At 41.5% G+C, this 19323-nt stretch overlaps 1 protein-coding gene across 1 annotated transcript; it reads left to right on the forward strand.

Annotated features, from left to right (window-relative positions):
• The first annotated feature begins 601 nt into the window (after positions 1-601).
• On the forward strand, positions 602-9001 carry LOC115794701 (cyclin-Y-like protein 1). Its single transcript, XM_030750342.1, has 10 exons — positions 602-1522; positions 1743-1817; positions 1900-1934; positions 2109-2209; positions 4375-4410; positions 5197-5248; positions 5331-5450; positions 5569-5735; positions 6620-6782; positions 6948-9001. The coding sequence occupies exons 1-10, from the start codon at positions 1363-1365 to the stop codon at positions 7062-7064; spliced, it is 1026 nt and encodes a 341-aa protein (XP_030606202.1). The 5' UTR covers positions 602-1362; the 3' UTR covers positions 7065-9001.
• The last annotated feature ends 10322 nt before the right edge of the window (positions 9002-19323 follow it).

Below are 19323 nucleotides of genomic sequence, written 5' to 3' on the forward strand. Positions count from 1 at the left end.
AGGGCGAGAGGCAGGGTACACCCTGTACAGGTCACCAGCCTGTCGCAGAGCTGACGCAGAGCTAGACTCTTTTTCGTAAAATGACTTGAGACAGACAACCATTCACACTCACATTCACACCTATGACAATTGAGAATCCCCAATTAGCCTAACCCCACTAACTGTATGTCTCTGGACTGTGGGAGGAAACTGGAGAAAGCCCACACATACACGGGGAGAACATGCAAACTCCCTGACCAAGGTGGATTCGAACCTAGGACCGTCTTGCTGTGAGGCAGCAGAGCTAACCATCATTATTTTATTATTTCAGTTATCATGGTTAAATAGGAAAAAACAAAGATATTTTATTAGGATATGTAACATTAAAAAAAAAAAAGAAATATAAATATTTTTCTCTCTATCTATATAGACAGAGGGGCATTTTAGGTTTTTATTTGTTTGTTTTTTTAAACTTTAACAATTTTACATTTTTTTTCGTGTTACTGCGGAGAGCACCGGCTTCAAAAGGCTACTTTGGTTACGCTTCATTCACCACGCTTAAAAAGTGGACTTTTAATTTGAAAACCAGAAACGGGAAGTTAACTCTGAACTCACCTGCTGCGGTCGCTTTGACACCCGAGACTTGTGTCCCCCAAGTGCGAAGAGATGAAAGCTACCTTTGCTTATCGTTTTGATGCCCGTTACTTTTCCACCTCCCTAGTTTCCTCAGAAAACCCCTCCAGTCAGTGAATTCGCCCTTTGCGCTGCTAGAAAGGCCCGTAGCTGTGACTGAGACTCCAGCCGCAGTGAACATGGATTGAGTCATGCTGCTCAAGGAGCCAGGAAAGGACTGAGGTGCGGAAGCTAGCGTTAGCTGGCTAGCCATGGAGGGAGATAGAGGAACGCGTGACTTTGTCTCATTAGACTCTTTTTCGTAAAATGACTTGATAGCGGTTATCGACGACCCAAAATTATCCAGTCCACGCACGCAGTTTTTATTAAAGTGCGCCATCCTTTAAGCTGCGCACACACCCTGAATATGTCAGCCGTCCTGCAGATACCCACTCGGCTGTCGTTACATAGGTCCCACTCTGCTCTGAAGCTAGATCGTGCACTTTGCAGCAAAAACACATGGGCTTGGCTGGTCCAAAATATACAAATTCTGAAATAATCTGAAGATTTGCAGGTTTTGATTGAACCTGATCCCACCAAAAGAGAGTTAAACCAGTGTTTTATTCATATTTCCTAAACACCCCTTGTTAGATTTAGGTAAAAGTTCTTGCAGACCCTCCTGCAGCTTCAAATTTGTCAGAATAGTAGGTGGTCTCTCCTCAGTTGTATGGAAAACAGTGCTGGAGGTAGCAGGACTGTTGTAGGTCAGCAATGGGAGGTTCGGTGTCTTGCTGCATCTCTCCCAGAGAGAGCCCCAAGATCCACAGGAGAGGGTTGGAGCTGGAGGAGTGTCCCATTACCACTACTGAGGACGTGAGTGAGGACACTGGGACATACCTGCAGCACATCAGCGACAGGGAGCTCCCCGATGGTGTGTGAAGATTAGTTTGCTGCTTTTGGAGACACGAATGCGTGCAGTTAAACGTTGCCTTACCTCAGTGTTGGTTTAATGCATGTAATTTCATGTGAAGTAGTGTCAGTAGTGTCTTGCATGTTTTAATTGGTGTTCAGCACTAAATCTGCTGCAGCGTGGCAACTCCTGGCCAAACATTGTAGTCTTATAAAATACTTTTAACACTTTCCTCCCACAGAACTGGCCCAAGAGGCCAACCCATCAGACCACCCCAGAGCTAGCACCCTGTTCCTCAACAAGTCGCAGACAGATGGTCGGTATTTCTCTGTTAATTTTTTTTCCCATGTGCATCTAAAACTCCTGCATCTCATTGACTTATTTTCATCCAATTCCAGTACGTGAGAAAAGGAAAAGCAACTACATGAATCATGTAAGTTATGGCTAATGCATGTTCTTGATGGGTTTGACAGGTTATTTTTTTTTTTTCTTAACCTGTTGAACTCAGAACCAAAGGCAAACTAAACCAAGAAATGCAACTTTTGAAGCAACATTTGCAGAAATATCGTTGCATTTAAACTGGTATCCCTCTGGGTTTCAACACCAGACATCCCCTGGACTTCTGACAAAAAAGTTCAGCTCGTGTTCAACTATATTCCTCGATGACAGCACAGTCAGCCAGCCCAACCTCAAGAGCACCATCAAATGGTAAGTGACCTCACCTAGATATCGTAGCATAAAAGGTTGTACAAGCCCGCTTCCAGAAAAGTTAGGACGCTGCGTAAAATGTAAACAAAAAGAATGCAGTGACGAGCCAGTCAGACAAACCCTTATTTTATTCACAGTAGAACATAGAAAACAAAAAATATTTTAACTGAAAAATGTACAATTTTAAGAGGAAAACAAGCTCATTTTGAATTTGATGGCATCAACATGTCTCACAAAAAGTTGGGACAGGGTCATGTTTCCCACTGCGTAAACAGTCTCTAAACATCTGGGAACTGAGAAGAGCAGCTGCTGGACTTTTGGGACAGGAATGTTATCCCAATCTTCTCTGATGTGGGATTCTAGCTGCTCAGCAGTCCCAGGTCTGCTTTGTATTTTCTTCCTGTTAAAAGGGAGTTTTTCCTTCTCACTGTCACCAAGTGGTTGGTCATGGGGGACGGGGGGGGGGTTCTGATTGTTGGGATTTTCTTTGTATTTTTGTAGAGTCTTTACCTTACAATATAAAGGGCCTTGAGACAGCTGTTCTTGTGATTTGGCGCTATATAAATAAAATTGAATTGAAAGGTCTGGACTGCAGGCAGGCCAATTCAGCACCCATATCTTCCACTATGAAGCCATGCTGTTGTAATAGGTGCAGTATGCGGCTGAGCATTGTTTTACTGGAAAAGACGTCTGGATGGGAGACATCGTCTGGTCGCCCGATAACGCTGGCCTGTGGAATTTTTCTGGCTAGAACCGTGGATTACAAGCCAGATGATCCCTCTCCTCTTTCGTCCAGAGGATGTGGCGTCTATATTTCACAAAAAGATTTTCTAGTTTTTGATTCGTCTGACCACAGAACAGTTTTCCACTTTGTCTTGGTCCATTTTAAATGAGCTTTGACTCGGAGAAGATGGCGGTATTTCTGGATCATGTTCACGTATGGCTTCTTTTTTAAGCTCAACCTGCATTTGTGGATGGCACGGTGAACTGTGTTCACAGACAGGAAGTGTTCCTGAACCCATGCACTGATTTCAATGACAGAATCATGTCTGTTTTTAATGCGGTGCTGCCTGAAAGCCCAAAGATGACGGGCATCCAGTGTTGAGTTTTGTCTTTGTGCCTTGCACACAGAGTCTCCAGACTCTTGGAATCTGGCGCTATGATACGATATTATCACAGTAGTTCATTCACAATATGATGTGATTTTTACCATATTGCATTTATAAAGTAGACAGCAATTGTTTGCAAACCACTGATAATCTCACGGAGTGCAGTCAGTTCAAGTCGCGCTGCAACTGTTTGCAGAAAGGTTGCCTCCTATCAAGCGACCTCAAGCTCTGGGCAACCATTTAGTCACCACAAGTTGCAATTGGTCGCAGAATGTGACAGAATTCAATACAATCACAATCAGCCACTTTTTTTTTTTTCGTAGATGCAAAGAAGTTGCTGTCCTATTTTACTCATGTGACCGAGCCATTAGCTCTGAATTAGGAGGTAGTTTTGTCAAGCTGTGCTGATACTGTACTGGATGATTTTTTTTTTTTGGTTGAGCCGATTTAATGTAAGTTTGCTCAGTTAACATTATCTCAGGATGGTGGTGCATGAGATGAGCCCTCTTGTTCATAGTATTTGCATTTTCACATCAAGGATCATTATTCTGAAATTGTTCCACAATGTGTAGAAAAAGCTTTTTCAGATTGGTGAACCTCTGCCCATCTTTACTTGTGAGAAACTCTGCCTCTCTAAGATGCCCCTTTTATAGCCAATCACGTTACTGACCTGTTGCCAGATGTTCCTCCAGCCATTTCTTTTAATTACCAATTACTTTTCAAGCCTGTTGTTGCCTCTGTTTCAACTTTTTGGACATGTATTGCTGCCATCAACACATGCCGTTACATTTTTCTATGACAGTGGGCTGGTTTCTCCAATTAAGTGTTGGTTATGTGGGAAGTATTACCCTCCATTTCCTTGCTGTTTTAGTTGTGTTTATATACAAACATTTTTTGAACTACAGGCAAATTGGCAAGGTCATCACACAATATTTGCAATAGAGGAAAGCTAAATATTTATTTATAAACTACAAGACTACAATAATATTAAAAACTTGCAATGGAAACACTCAGATCTAGTGCTTCATTGTTTGTGTTGATTTCTGTCTGTTCCAGCGTTGCACTGGCCATATACTACCACATAAAAAACAGGTAGGAAGAGTTTGAAGTATTGTCTCTTGGTGGTGGTATATATTTTTTTCTTGTGACCAGCACTTAGATATTTAGTTATTACACAAACATTTGGAATATAGCAACTGCATCATTCAGCAGATTTGTGAGAAACACAGCTTAAAGGTGCTGTATTAACAGATCAAAGAGAGATAGATATCAAAAATGAGAAACCATACCTGGCCCAGCTTTCCTTCAAGGTTGTTGTCTTGTGTGTGCATACAGCATACGTGGATCTCAGACTCGTGTCAAATTGGTCCAGCTTTTAAAGATCATCACTGGCAATGACAGTGAGGTCTCTGACTTGCCTTACTAGGGATGATGAGACAGTGAGACCAAACAGAATTTTTCCATGGAGGTCCAGAGTGTTCAAATCCAAATGCCTCCATGCATCAGGTCATGAGTGCAAAAAAACAGATAATGCTTGTTGTTTTTTTTAAATTTACAGGGTTGTGGTGTCCTACATCTGCACACTATGCATTGAAAACTCAGTTCTCTCCCTGCACCGACTCAATTTACTTGCATTACAGAGGTAGCAGCTGTCAGAACAGGACTTCAGGGAAAGTAGTTTCATTTGAAGTGGCGCACGGGTGTACAAGGACACAACCTTGCGAGACCTAATTTAGGTCAAGTATGGTTTTTGTTTTTTATGACCAGAGTCACAAAATCTGGTGGTCGCAACTCAATAGATCTTTCTGTAGGTGGCCAGTGTTGATGGGACATCACATGATAAGCATTTTTAACATTGGCTTGTTGATGCATCTACAGAGATTCAAACCGCTCTCTGGATATATTTGATGAGAAGAAGCACCCTCTGTCGGTGAGTTGAGGCGTTTAATTACACCAGGCAGCGATATTTACTGTGTTGGTGGACCAATGACGATGACCCTTCTGCCCAACAGCGAGAAAAGGTTCCAGATGACTACTCTGTGATCGACCCAGAACACAAACTCATCTACCGATTCATAAGAACGCTTTTCAGCTCTGCGCAGCTCACCGCCGAGTGTGCCATCGTCACTCTGGTAAGCTCAAACAGACACTACACTACAGAAAGTGTTGAATGATTAAAATAAATATTGAGACCTTTTTAACACTACTACCATTTTGCCTTTGTGAACCGATGGGTATCTTTCATTTTAGGTGTACCTGGAAAGGCTGTTGACGTATGCTGAGATAGACATCTGTCCTTGTAACTGGAAGCGCATCGTTCTTGGTGCAATCTTACTGGCCTCCAAGGTCTGGGATGACCAGGCTGTGTGGAATGTCGACTACTGCCAGATCCTCAAAGATATCACCGTAGAGGACATGTAAGTATTAGGCTAGTTTTTGTTGTAGCCTGATAAGACAGGTTTAGGCGCTTTCAGACCGGAGTTCAAAGGATTTCTGAGTATAACTTCAGGGGAATGCTAATGTGAAGTAGTGCTCAACTGGCAGTTGGCAAGGCTTATTTAATATGTCAGTTCCCAGTGTACCCTATATTGACAAAAGTACTGGGCCACCTATACATTAAGCTTTGTTTATACTTTCCATGTCTGCAAGTCAGTGAGCATGAAAGTCCGTGTGGATGTCCACGTGCCCGGCTGTTTTTTTGTGACCGCACAGACTCATCTGACTCTAACAATGCATCAATTGCACATGTGCCCCTGGTGGCAGACTTTGAAAACAGTTGACAAGAATGAGTACTCAGCTGACATGTCTCCAGCTGTTTGTCTCTGCAAAAGAGTATAATCCCACAGGATCTGCTCAGCTATGGAAACTCGTGCCATGAAGCTCCCAGCACACAGGTTTTGTGCTGATGTTAATCCCAGAGGAGGTTTGGAGCTCTGCGGTTACAGAGTCAGCAGAATGCGGGGGACTTTTACGCTTTGACGACCCCACTCTGTAACTTTGCGTGGTCCACCTTACAATAACACATTTTACAGTTGATTGTGGAAAATCTAGGCAGGAAGAAATTTCAAAAACAATGGAATCCTACGGGCAGACTGCGTGGCTAGATGCTTGATTTTATACACATGTGGATTCAAATGTGGCCCAATAGTCTGGTCTATATTATATATGTTTAGGTGTAGACCAATCAAAAGGAACCTTTTAGTTATATTTATGTAACTAAAATGTTCCTTATGTGCCAGAGTACCTTCTCTAGAGGATAATAATAATAATAAAAAACTGTGAACTTCCTGACCTGTTGCAGGAACGAGATGGAGCGTCACTTCCTGGAGCTGCTCCAATTCAACATCAATGTCCCAGCCAGCGTCTATGCCAAGTATTACTTTGACCTGCGCTCACTGGCTGACGACAACAATCTCAGTTTCCCTCTGGAGCCACTCAGTACCAAACGGGCCCAAAAATTAGAGGTTAGTATTTCCAGGGTCACTTTTACATTGTAGTTGAAAATGTACATGTTCCAACTGCTGAAATAAATGTTGGTAGAATCTGTGATGCTTTAGTAGCTCTACTTGTTTTGCGTTAACAATTTGGTGCTTGTTTTGATTTTTTTTTTTTTTTTTTTTTTTTGGTAGGCTATCTCCAGGCTGTGTGAGGACAAGTACAAGGACCTGAGTAAATCTGCTATGAGAAGGTCTGTCAGTGCAGACAACCTAGTTGGCATCAAGACTTCACAGGCTGTGCTCTCTTAAGTCTGTGACAGCCATTGAACATCTGCAGCAGACTGCAAGATCTACAGGATATGATGCCGCACATGTTGAGACATTTCCACAGTAGATTGCGTTAATATAAGCAGCTGATAAGTTTCATTACAAAAGCTTATATGTTCATTTTGGAGAGGAACAAAAGATTTACCATACAGTATCACTACAATGTAATGAAATCAGTCTTGTGTGTTCATTACAAGGAACTTTGGCTAACTGCCTTTAAAGCATGGTAAAATGGTGAAAAATATGTTTGTTCTTTTTTTAAAAAAAAGTTGGATGTCTACAGCTGGGAGGAATCAGAATGAAAGCACTACCAGAAACTGCACCAATCTTTTTTTTTCTCTCTCTTTTTACATCAGCCAGTCTTCTGGGGAGTAATACCTGGCTATGGCTGTCTTCTCCCTCCAACCAAACCCCCACTCCTATAGGTCAAATGATGACAGACTGCCAGAGGTGGGAAGTGATGAAGTACAAATACCTTGTTACTGTATTTAGGTAGAATTTTCTGGTATCTGTTCCTTACTTCAGTATTTATTTTTGATAACTTTTTACTTTTACTCCCTACATTTTAACCCAAATATCTGTACTTTCTACTCCTTAGGTTTTCAAAACAGGCTCAAAAAACCACCAAAATATAATTTATGCATCATTTATTGCACCATAGTCGGGGGTTACAGTGGGCAATATTGAATGGATGCAGACGTGCTTGCGTTAGTTGTAGTTGTGCTAATTTAGCATCTAGCTAGCACAACAGAAGAGAAGCGAGCATAAAAGGAGTAACAATTATTAGATGGTAGGCAATTTCAAATGCAGCGTTTCTGTCAGCTAAGTAAATATCAGCAAACACAAACTTTCTGTTCAGTCTGTCACACACTGCCTGCTAGCTAAAGGCCCAGCTGCTGCGTTTCCCAGAGAGTGAGATAACTTCACTCGGACATGGCGAAAGATGTAACAAAGAGAGGACAGGAGAGGAAGAAGAGAGGTTAGCTTTAAAGGTAAGGACTTCTCAGTGACGTTTGAAAAACAAAATTTAAAGTTATTTTTTTAAATTGGGTATTGGATCCTTATGTGCTGTGAAGTTAAGTTTTTTTTTCCCCTGCCATATTGTTAAACAGCTTGCATGGGTGAGGGTTGGGTAACATGAAGTGTAGCAGAGATTAATTTGAATTTAAGCCGAGTAAATTCAAATTCAGCCTTGATACCAACAGCATACAGTCTAATATAAAGACAGCATAAACAGCGTACTGTCAGTGTAGGGGATGGAAAAAAGCAAAGATAGCTCATGAAACATCTGTTTACAGTAAACCTCAGAGCAGCACAGGTCAGCTGATCACAGCCTGCACACAGAATCTACTGAAGCTCACAATAGAAAGTTATTGTGTTTCTTTTCCCCACACTGAGCTGCTACAACTGATCTTAGGGTCCCCCCACCTGCTGAATCCCACTTTAACCATTGACTGTACTCATTTTCCTGGTTAGGTACGGAAGCAAAGTCAAAAAACAGTTTGTATTCCTATGTATTAATTTTATTGTGACATTAAAAAAAGCACGAGGTTCAGTTAGTTTTGCACAAAAACAGCATGTCCTCCAACAAATGTCCTCCAAAGAGCTACTTTTTACTTTCTTACATTGAGCACATTTCAGAGCCTGTACTTTTTCACTTTTATTTGAGTAAAGAAGTTGAATCAGTACTTCAACTTTTACTGGAGTATTTTTTAACACAAGTATCTGTACTTCTACTTAAGTAAAGAATTTCTATACTTTTGCCGCCTCTGCAGACTGTCTTGGAACTACCCTGTGGTGTAGTTATGTACATGGACAAAGAGTAGACTTTATTTTGCTTACTATGTAGGCCCGTATAGCTGTGAAATGTACAAGACTTTATTTAATTCAAATAAATTTCACGCGCTGTTTAAAATTGAGGCTGCTTAAGTGGGAAAGTGTGTCATTGCGTTTTTTTTTTGTTTGTGGAAGATGTGAGGTCTCTTAAGGAGGTGGAAAGAAACAACCATAAAATTGATCATTTACACTATATTGGCAAATGTATTCACTCACTTCCAATTACTTCCATGGTCCAAGGTGTATAAAATCAAGCACCTAGGCATACAGACTGCTTCTACAAACATTTGTGAAAGAGTGGGTCACTCTAAGGAGATCAGTGACTTCCAGCATGATACCGTTACAGGATGGCACCTGTGCAACAAGTGCAGTCATGAAATTTCCATGTTAATAAATATTCCAAAGTCAACTGTTAGTGGTATTACAACAAAGTGGAAGCGATTGGAAATGACAGCAACTCTGCGACAAAATAGTAGGCCACATAAAATCAGAGTGGGGTCAGCAGATGCTAAGGCGCATAGTGCACAGAGATCGCCAACTTTCTGCAGTCAATCGCTACAGTCCTCCACACTTCTTCTGGCCTTCAGATTAGCTCAAGAACAGTGTGTAGAGAGCTTCATTGAATACGGTTCCATGGCCAAACAGCTGCATCCAAGCTTTACATCACCAAGCACAATGCAAAGCGTCAGATGCAGTGGTGTAAAGCACGCCGCCACTGGTCGAATCACACTTCTCCATCTGGCAATCTGATGGATGAGTCTGGGTTTGGTGGTTGCCAGGAGAACTGTCTTTGTCTGACTGCACTGTGTCAAGTGTAAAGTTTGGTGGAGGGGGGATTATAGTGTGGGGTTGTTTTTCAGGAGTTGGGCTCGGCCCCTTAGTTCCAGCGAAAGGAACTCTTAATGCTTCAGCATACCAAGATTTTTGGACAGTTCTGTGCTCCCAACTTTTGGTGAACAGTTTGGGGATGGCCCCTTCCTGTTCCAACATGACTGCACACAGTACACAAAGCAACTTCCATAAAGACATGGATGAGTGAGTTTGGGGTGGAAGAACTTGACTGGCCTGCACAGAGTCCTGACCTCAACCCAATAGAACACCTTTGGGATGAATTAGAGCGGAGACTGTGAGCCAGGCCTTCTCATCCATCATCAGTGTCTGACCTCACAAATGTGCCTCTGGAACACTCCTATACCTTGCGGAAAGCCTTCCCAGAAGAGTTGAAGCTGTTATAGCTGCAAAGGGTGGGATGATATATTAAACCTTATAGATTAAAAATGGGATGTGACTGAGTGCCTGAAGATAGAATTTAAAATAGGTTCTTTGCCGAGGTGTCTGTTATGTGTTGACAACACTGGTTCATCCCTTGAGTTAAGAGCCTGTTTTATGCTTGAATGGTTCATAGGTCAGTCTTAAGTGACTTAACAAATAAACATTCCTCTGAAAATGGTCAGGTACAAGAACTAGACTGAAAATGAGTGAAAATGCAGCCAATGTTCAAAGAAAAACTTTGAAAGACCTTCAGAAAGCATCGCGAATTACTTAAGACCACTTTAAAAAAATTACAAGACAGTCTGGCTTCTTGGAAACAAGAAATGAGGGGAAGCTCAAGACGTTTGCACAGAGAAATGCTTCATTTGCTAATTCTGATTCAGTTTAGGCAAATAAGCAGAATTAGTTTAATTCATTACAATAGTTGAAGTCAGGCTGGAAGAGTGCCACAGCTGAGCAGAGTTCACACTTGCATGCACTGTTGAGTTTTGTGAAATCTGTCCTAAACACCTTAAAACATTAGTAAAGCTATTTCTGGAAACTCAATCCAATACCAGTCATTCGAGTTCATTTAAAATGTGTGTACACTGCTACCTAGAACCAGCAAGGATTATTTTCATGGAAGATTACATGGAGATCAGAGGTACTATTCCATGTGTCATTGAACAGGTTTGTACTGCTGTGCACTGTCCACACTAAAGAGAAAGTTATAACCTTTCAAAAGACTGCCTAGGAAGGTGATGCATTTCTTGTGGCATAAAAATTTGGTATGAAAGAATGACTATGAATTAATATAAAGCAGCTCAGGTATTCATATGTGGTGAGACCAGTCAATGGTAAGCAGTCTATTTTTAACCAAAAAAAAAAATACAACACCACAAAACAGGAAATATGATGTGTTTTTCCATGGTGGTACATCTTTTCAGAATGCATGCATGACATCCATAAGTTCTTTTATGGCACAGGTAATACCTTTTAGCCTAGCAGCTCATATCACACAGTGCTGCCTTTACTGTTGCAGGAACTGTGCAGAACACGTTGAACTGCAATGGTGGGCTCAAGCAGCTACATACGGACTGCCTTTTCACAGTCTGGAGAATCGAAATCAACAGGTTTCTCAAATTTTTTGGCAGACTACAATGAAACCTTGTCAGAATGAGATTTAATTGCAGACCTTCAAAAACCTCAGTGCTTCAAAGATTCTCTTGTAGTTGTAAAGGAAAGCCTACTTAGTAAGACTGAAATCTAAGTTACCAAAATATGTCATTTTTATTGACTTTGTCATCAACTGCAGTTATAAAAAAACATAATCGCACTCCACCTTATTTCTGAGTTTAACTTCAATTTGAAATAAATTACCTAATGGCTTTGATATCAGATCCAATATTGACTCTCTTTTCTCTCCATATTTGGTTCTTGTGGAAATATCTGACATTTTAACTGTTCAGGGCAGAATCATTCAGGCCTTATAATGAAATTATACCACAGTCACATGACTTCATCATCACCACGCACCACCTGTGTTGGACAGGATGGAGCTGTATGTCCCCAAAAACTTCTGTAGTCTCATTAATAAGAAACAAAAAAATCAACTCAAATAAATGTGAATTTGCTTCTATTCATGTCACCATGAGCAAATTTGCCTCAATTCACATCTTGAAATTGTTTTGGAATCACAGGACATTAAAAATTCACTGCACTGTGTGTGAACACACCATTACAGTCTTTCATTGGAAGTCCCATTATGTCGCCTTGTACTTGTTTGTCCCGCTGCAGTGGGTACTGGATCTCCGCCAGCGTGTCAAGACGCTGATTCTTCAAACGGGATTTAATTTAAGTGGATGAAATTGTAGAGAAGCGCATTCGGACAGCGTTTCAGATAGTGAGTGAAGATTGTTGGGCTTTGAGTTGGCACCTGATGGCACACACCACAGTTCAGAGGATTTCTTCTGAATATTTTCCCTCAGATGCCTCGGGACAATACAGTAGAACTCTGTTTACGTTCTCAACCTGGGTGAACGTCAGTTCACAACGATGCCCCCAGTCTTGATCCTAACCGTGCTGCCTTCAGTTTTGGACAATGTTGATTCTCCACCAGCCAAATGCTCTAAAATGGCTGGAGAGCTGATTTTATGGGACAGTGTCACGTACCAATAACAATGTGCGCTTCCTTTTGATGCATTTGCCAGGTAACCTCAATGTCTAGATGAATAGCGAGATAGACAGAAGTTACTTTTTCATGGATTGCATATTCTGTTTTAACCAGTGGACGAAATAGTTTGTGTACAGTACAAGAGTACAAGAAACATCTGAGTTTGAAGGCATAAAAGTCAACAAGAGAATCCTCGATATTGTTAAACAGTTAATAACAAGTGATTACAGGTATATGGACATAAAATTGTAGTGTTAGGATGAAAAAAGTCTGACACATTTTGTCAGTCTTTGCAATTTTTGCATCTCTTTCGTGAGCAGGATTTTATGCTGAAATGACTAAGAAAGCATCAAGAAACTGTACTGACTGGTTACTCCTCATCTTGTCTCCTAGTAACCGTCCTCTTCATTTGTTGCTCAACATCCAGCTGTTCTGTTCCTGAGCATGTAAATGCATCTTAATTCTTCCATTCTTCTTCATCTTGTGGTTTGAGGATAGGTTTTCTAGCTGCTTTGGTTGTATTGTCTTCTCTTCTGCACAAAAAATGCCAGTCTATAGATGCTGTCGCATACACATTATGCATCGTTTTTTTCCTGACATCTCGGATGACGCTCGCTCCGATGGCTGTAGAATGCTATTCAAATGTCTATTCATTTGCCATGGCATCCGCTCCCTCGAGATGATTGCCACCTGCGCTGCTCACATTAGCATAGGACTCATTTGGCTGGTCAGTGTGACAGTGAACTTTCATGGAGGGTTCACGCTAACCAATTTAAAGAGTATCATCCAACAGTAAGCCAGCAGACTCCTGTCACTGTCAAGGAACACATCACATTTTCCATTAAGGAAGACATACTACAGTTTGGACCCCTTTCTGTCTTAACAATTTTTTGTATATTGGCAATCTGCTACTGCTATGGGTGCACAAATCGTGTAGCTCTCAGGGTGAGCACTGTTGTTATGTGTAATAACCACCGAGCCAACACCGCTGTGGGACTCGACTTTTTAATGTTTTTGCTGCAGCTGGCACTGAAGATATTTCCCAATGATGGGGAAGAGAAAAGCATCCTCCTGCAGAAAGATTAGCCCCATAGCGACACTAGTGCTTATAATAATAGGTTCCTGCATCAGTGCAGCTTTCCTTTCCATCTGGAACTCACAGATTAGCCAGCTACTCTTTCACCAGACATCCCAGTCTGCAGTCATGGCAGAGGTGGAAGGACTGCAGCAGAGCAGGTGTGCTGATAAGGTTCGAGAGGAGACACGTCAAGTTGACCAGAAAAGAAAAATGGAGATGGAGAACATGCCGACTACACTTCTCCCTCAACCTATGTTTTCCTCTTAATTCAGAGGATTGTTAATAGACTCAAACCACTGATAGTCGTTAGATGCCTGAATGATCCCTTCCCTTGATTAACGCTGTACCAATTAGAATTGGTGTATTGTGACAGAATGGTGGACAATGTAATTGCAAAGTTGTTAGATTCATAGATATTGAGCAAAAAAAATTTAATTTTACAAACAATTTGCCGAGAGATCTCTCTCGGCTGGCCTGGGAACGCCTTGGGATCCCTCTGGATGAGCTGGAGGAGGTGGCTGGGGAGAGGGAAGCCCCGGATAAGCGCCCCGGCCCCGGATAAGCGGAAGAGGATGGATGGATGGATGGATGGATGGAGGGATGGATGGATGGATGGACAAACAATTTGATTCAGTTTGTTGCTACTGGCACAGCTAGCAACTGTGCCAACAAAGGCTTTTACATATGGCATATGGTATGTTCCTTCACTGCGATCTCTTCTCTGTGTGAATAATGCTGTTCAAGGACACCAATTTCAGCTTACTAAATTTGTTTCTGACTTGCAAGTTGCTAGAGATCCTTCAAGACTCAAGCTTTCATCCTCAAAAATAATATCTTACCTTGCATGTTCCCTATAAGTAGCTATAACAGTTTGATTGTAGGGTAAATCTGTCACTCTTAAAGACATTTCTTGTGATTTTGTAGCTGCTTTTATGCTGTTAACAACATTGTACCAACAATGCAAATGAGTAGTCCCAAGGCTTGTATTCTTTGGGTTTGCAAGCACCTGTATGGTAGAAGGTCGGCTACTGGCATGGACTCAATAAAAGATCATCACAAGAGGATAATAATGTGAGATCTGTGGCTCTCAGATTCTGCTTTGAAAATAGATGAAATACAAACCTGCAGATACCAGCTAGATACAGTGGGGCTCACCTCAATACATGGCCTGGGCTCTGGAACCATTATGGAGTTGCCCTCAGTGAGAGCCGGCGGGCCGGGGTGGGTATCCTTGGATTGTCTGTCTGCCCGCACGTTGGAGTTTTCACTGGTGGACAAGAAGGTCACTCCCCCTCTGCCTTCATGCCAGGGGATGGGTCCTGACTGTCTTTTACAGTTATGCACCAAATGACAGTTTAGAGTACCCAGCCTTCTTGGAGTTGCTGGGTGTGGTGCTCGAGGGGGGGTTTAGTAGTGCAAAGTAGAAGTAGTGCAGTAGTGCAATAAAAACTCAGACTGGGGGATTCAGTAGTGCAACATAAGGATGCCCATAAGTGCACGTGGCTCCAGGACGGGGCTTCTAGAAACACTTCACCTGCTCCCATTGTGTATACAGGGGAAGAAGAAAAAGTCTGAAGAGGTCACAACTCCACCAACACATTTTTTTGCCTGTCCCACTGGCTGATGAATACATACATGGATGCATATGTTTGGTTGTATTGTATTTTTTTTAGTTTTTACTTGTATAATTTAAAATTCTGTCCTTAACATGTTTTATTATCACCCTAATGAAGGCCCCAAACTGAATGGCCAGTTTTTCTCTAGCATGAAACATGTTGTTAGAGTCTCATCAAGTTATCCTCATTTTAATCATTAAACGCACTTCTTTTACAAATACTTTTACGCACAGTTGTGGTCAAATGTTTACGGGACAGTTAAAGTGTGCATATATGGTATTGTGGCGTTTTTCTGTTTTAAAAGCTTAACCCAGCAGAGATATAGCTGGCTGCAAAAGTGTAGTATCCATTTTTTACTTCAGAGGGGCAGCGCAGCAGCATGTAAGACAGCTGAGCTGACTGCAGGTGTGAGGGTAGTCCGTGTGTTAATGCGACATCCTCCTCCTGACTGAGTTTTGGTGCAGCTTGCTTGTATCATCGCCAGACCAGAGGATAGCGACTCAACCAGGCCTCTTTCATCCGAGGGACAAAAAGAAAAACTTGCTGATCCCTTTTTTTTTTTTTTTTTTTTTTTTAAGCATTACTGATGATGTAATTTTGAAGCAGCATTAGTGACCAATAGGCAGGAAACCTGGTTAGATTTTACCATTAGTATATGAAACATCCTACTCACAGGTAAATCTTCTAGCTAATTTTAATCAGATAATTCTCTTGAAATCTGTTGTTACATTTTTCAGATGTTAGCAGCAGATGCTGATGAGGTTTTTTTGTTGTATGTGGTTTGCTGTATCAGTGCAGGCTTGTATGTGAGAACATTTAACCTCTTTACAACCTGAGTGCCATCCTCAGTGCATCCTGTAAGGCTCATATCAGGGTGGGTACAAGAAGACTGTCATAATCTGAGATGAATAGAGTGTGCATGTACACCGATGACTGTGTGCGTGTGTGTGTGTGTGTGCACGCGCACGTCCACGTCCTGTAGGGATCATAGTGCCAGTGCAGCTTCATTAATCTCCCAGCATCATGGGACTTGTCTGAACTCTAAAAGAGGGCTAGAGAGAACACGCTGCAGCCCCAGGGAGTCACTCCGTTTACCCTCCACACACTCAGGTCACTCTTCATATCACACACTATTCAGCTGTACAATGTCAAACCACTGCTGCTGATCTGCACAGAATGTTTGTGATGAACACATTGCTGGTGCGTTTTTGTGTTTGTCCATGCATGAAGAGTGCGTGAAGCAGCAAAAGGCAAAACTGTGCCACGACTAGATCATAAATGTTTATTTCCCCAGATTAATGCATATAAAAGCACATATAATGATTAAATTACAAAACATAGTGCCGTAAATATCTCAAGACTTGCACGTCAGGCTGTAATTAATGTAGAGTATATTAGAGTTAGGCCAACATATTATCAGGATGTTTGCCTATTGATGAAAATTTAATGTCTTTCAGTGGATTCTTCTTCAAATTAGGAATTCGTATGCTTTCCTTCCTTTCTAAAGCACTGCAGATTAATCCCAAGTGAACCAACCACAAATGTTTTTTTTTCCCCAAGCAGAACAGTGGTAAACACTTTCCCATGTGGAAGGTGAAAGAGGAAATAGATGGCACTCTTAATTAAACTGGCCTTGGAGGATGTAACACATGTGGCTTCCATGCTGCTCTGATCCACCTGCCAGTCCCTGAAAAGGTGTCTCTGCAATTTGCACATGGCATGTTGGTGTGTGTGATGACAGCTTTTTCATGAATGGTAATTAATTACACCACAGTGGCATTTCAGATCGGGCCCTGATAGCTGCAAGAAGATTGTTATTTCCATCTGCAGTAGTTTATATTTGTTGGTATGACTCTGTTCAGTTCATTTGCATAGATGGAAAGCTGGTCAATGACAGCAGACATGACACTGAACTTTAATGTATATATGTTGAGTTGGAGGGGCGGTTGTTGGGGTGTGATGGGGGCACAGTTGTCCACTGCTATGGTGTCATTTTTCTTGGTACCGTTTGGTTCCCTCAGTGGTTTTCTGAATTGATTGTAGTGGTGACCCGTCCATGGTGCAACCCACATTTTGCCCACTGTCAGCTGGGATAAGCAGTTAAGAACATGTTGGGCTTGGGTAGTTTTACCATAGCCTGTTTGATTCTCTTGGCTTGTTGTGTTTGCTTTTTTCATCAGAGATTATCAATGGTAGCTAATGTACAGTAGTGTTGTACAGTGCCAGAAGTCGTGCAAAAATATAGTGCATCATTTAAATTTGAATATTTAAATGAAATATTATGTAAATTAGCTTAAAGTTTGGTTTTGTGCATTATCTTGCTTGAGTTTCTGATCCAGATGCCTTACACGGCACCGCTTCCATTTCAACTTTGGTGCCCCGCTGTTGGTGCTGCAGAGCTGGCGTAGGAATGGTAGTCAGCTACTGCTGGTTTGTCTCTCCTTTAATGAGCTGGGTGGATGATTCAAATCTTGTTTTGCACCCCCGGCTTCTGGCATCAGAAAAATAAATACCAGGAAAGCCAGTCTGTCGCTGTTAAACCAGACATTAGACAGATGCCAAAAGCCAGCTGTGTCCAAAGAGAAGTCAAATGCACTTCGACATTTAATGGTTTTAGGAGGGTAAAAATTATGTTACACTGCAGGCTTAACAATAAAAAAGAAGGAAAAGGTCAGGAGTTGAGTATGTGTAGCTGAGATGCTACATGAGCCTAAAATCCTGAATATGTACAAAACTGAGGTACTGTGGGGATGCTTATCAACTTATTAATCAAAGACTCCGTCCTTGTGTGCGTGTGTGTGTGTGCACACACACGCCCGCGGAAATACAGTATATGAGGCAAAAACAGAGTTTGTACAATTCTAACGAGCTTGAAAGTCAATATTTGGTGTGACCGCCTTTATTCTTCAGCACAGTCTGAACTCTCTGAGGCAGCTTTCTTCTTATTTCTTTAAGTAGTCTTCAGGAATAGTTCTCCAGGCTTCTTGAAGGACATTCAAAGCTCTTCTTTGGATGTTTCTGCTTTTTTGTCCTGTTCTCTGTCAGGATGATCCCACACTGCTTCAATAATATTGAGCTCTGAGCTCTCGGGAGGCCAATCCATGACTGACAGTGTTCCACTGCATGTTTTTCTATTCAGGTATGCTTTTACTACACTGGCAGTCGCTTTGGGGTTGTTTTGTTGTACTAAAAAATTAAGCTGCTGTCAATCAGATGCTTTCCAGCTGGTATGGCATTGTGGCTCAAAATCTGATGGTACTTTTCTGCGTTCATAATTCCATCAATTTTGACAAGATCTCCAACACTGTCTGAAATGCAACTCCAAACCATGACAGAGCCTCCACCATGTTTTATAGATGGCTGTAGACACTCACTCTTGTACCTCTCTCTTGACCTCCTCCGTACATATTGATGATTTGAAACAGACTTTTTAAATCTGGATCCATCGCTCCATCAGACCTGTTCTCCCTGTTTCCCTTCCTTAAGAATGGCTTCCTAACAGCCACCCTTCCACTGAGACCATTTCTGATGAGGCTTCAGTGAACAGTAGATGGATCAACAGCTGAATGTTTTTCTTTTTCTAGAAGACAAGACCTTCAGATACAGTTTATCTGCTGTCAGTCATTTTTTAGGCCTAACTCTTCTTTTGTCCTCACTGTTCCAGTTTCCTCAAGGATACACTGCACAACATGTTGAGAAATATCAAGTTTTCAGCTAATATTTTCTTTGGAAATCACCTTCTTCAAATACTATTTTATGTCTGTGAAGTTGTGCTTTTTGCCTAATGTGCCTAAATATGCCAGTAAAATTGGTTCTTTGCCAATCTTATGTATGAATGATTCATAGCTCACTGTTAGATGGCTTAATAAACAAAAACACACTCCTCTGAAAATGACAAGGACTGAACTGAAAATGAATGAATAACCAGCCAATGTCCAAAAGAAAATCTTTTGAAAGACCTTCTGAATGCCTGGAAAACTATTACTCAAGACCACTTTAAAAAAATACAAGCAAGTGTAGCTGCTTGCAAGCAAAATATAAAGTAAGGGGTGGCTCCAGACTTTTATACGGTACTGCATTACACTAACAAGGTATTTGTTTAGCTTCTTCACAGCCAGAGCTGTTTCAACTTCCCAGTGATACCCTGTAAAATTGAATTATGACCCTTGAAGCAGGGACAAGAAAAGCACAGACCAAGACCAGGGGATCCAGTGAATCATCTATCTATCTATCTGTCTGTCTGTCTGCCTGTCTATCTATCTCGTATATAAATGAAAGATAATGGCT

Source organism: Archocentrus centrarchus, chromosome 2 (genome assembly GCF_007364275.1).
Source record: "Archocentrus centrarchus isolate MPI-CPG fArcCen1 chromosome 2, fArcCen1, whole genome shotgun sequence".
Classification (NCBI taxonomy): domain Eukaryota; kingdom Metazoa; phylum Chordata; class Actinopteri; order Cichliformes; family Cichlidae; genus Archocentrus; species Archocentrus centrarchus.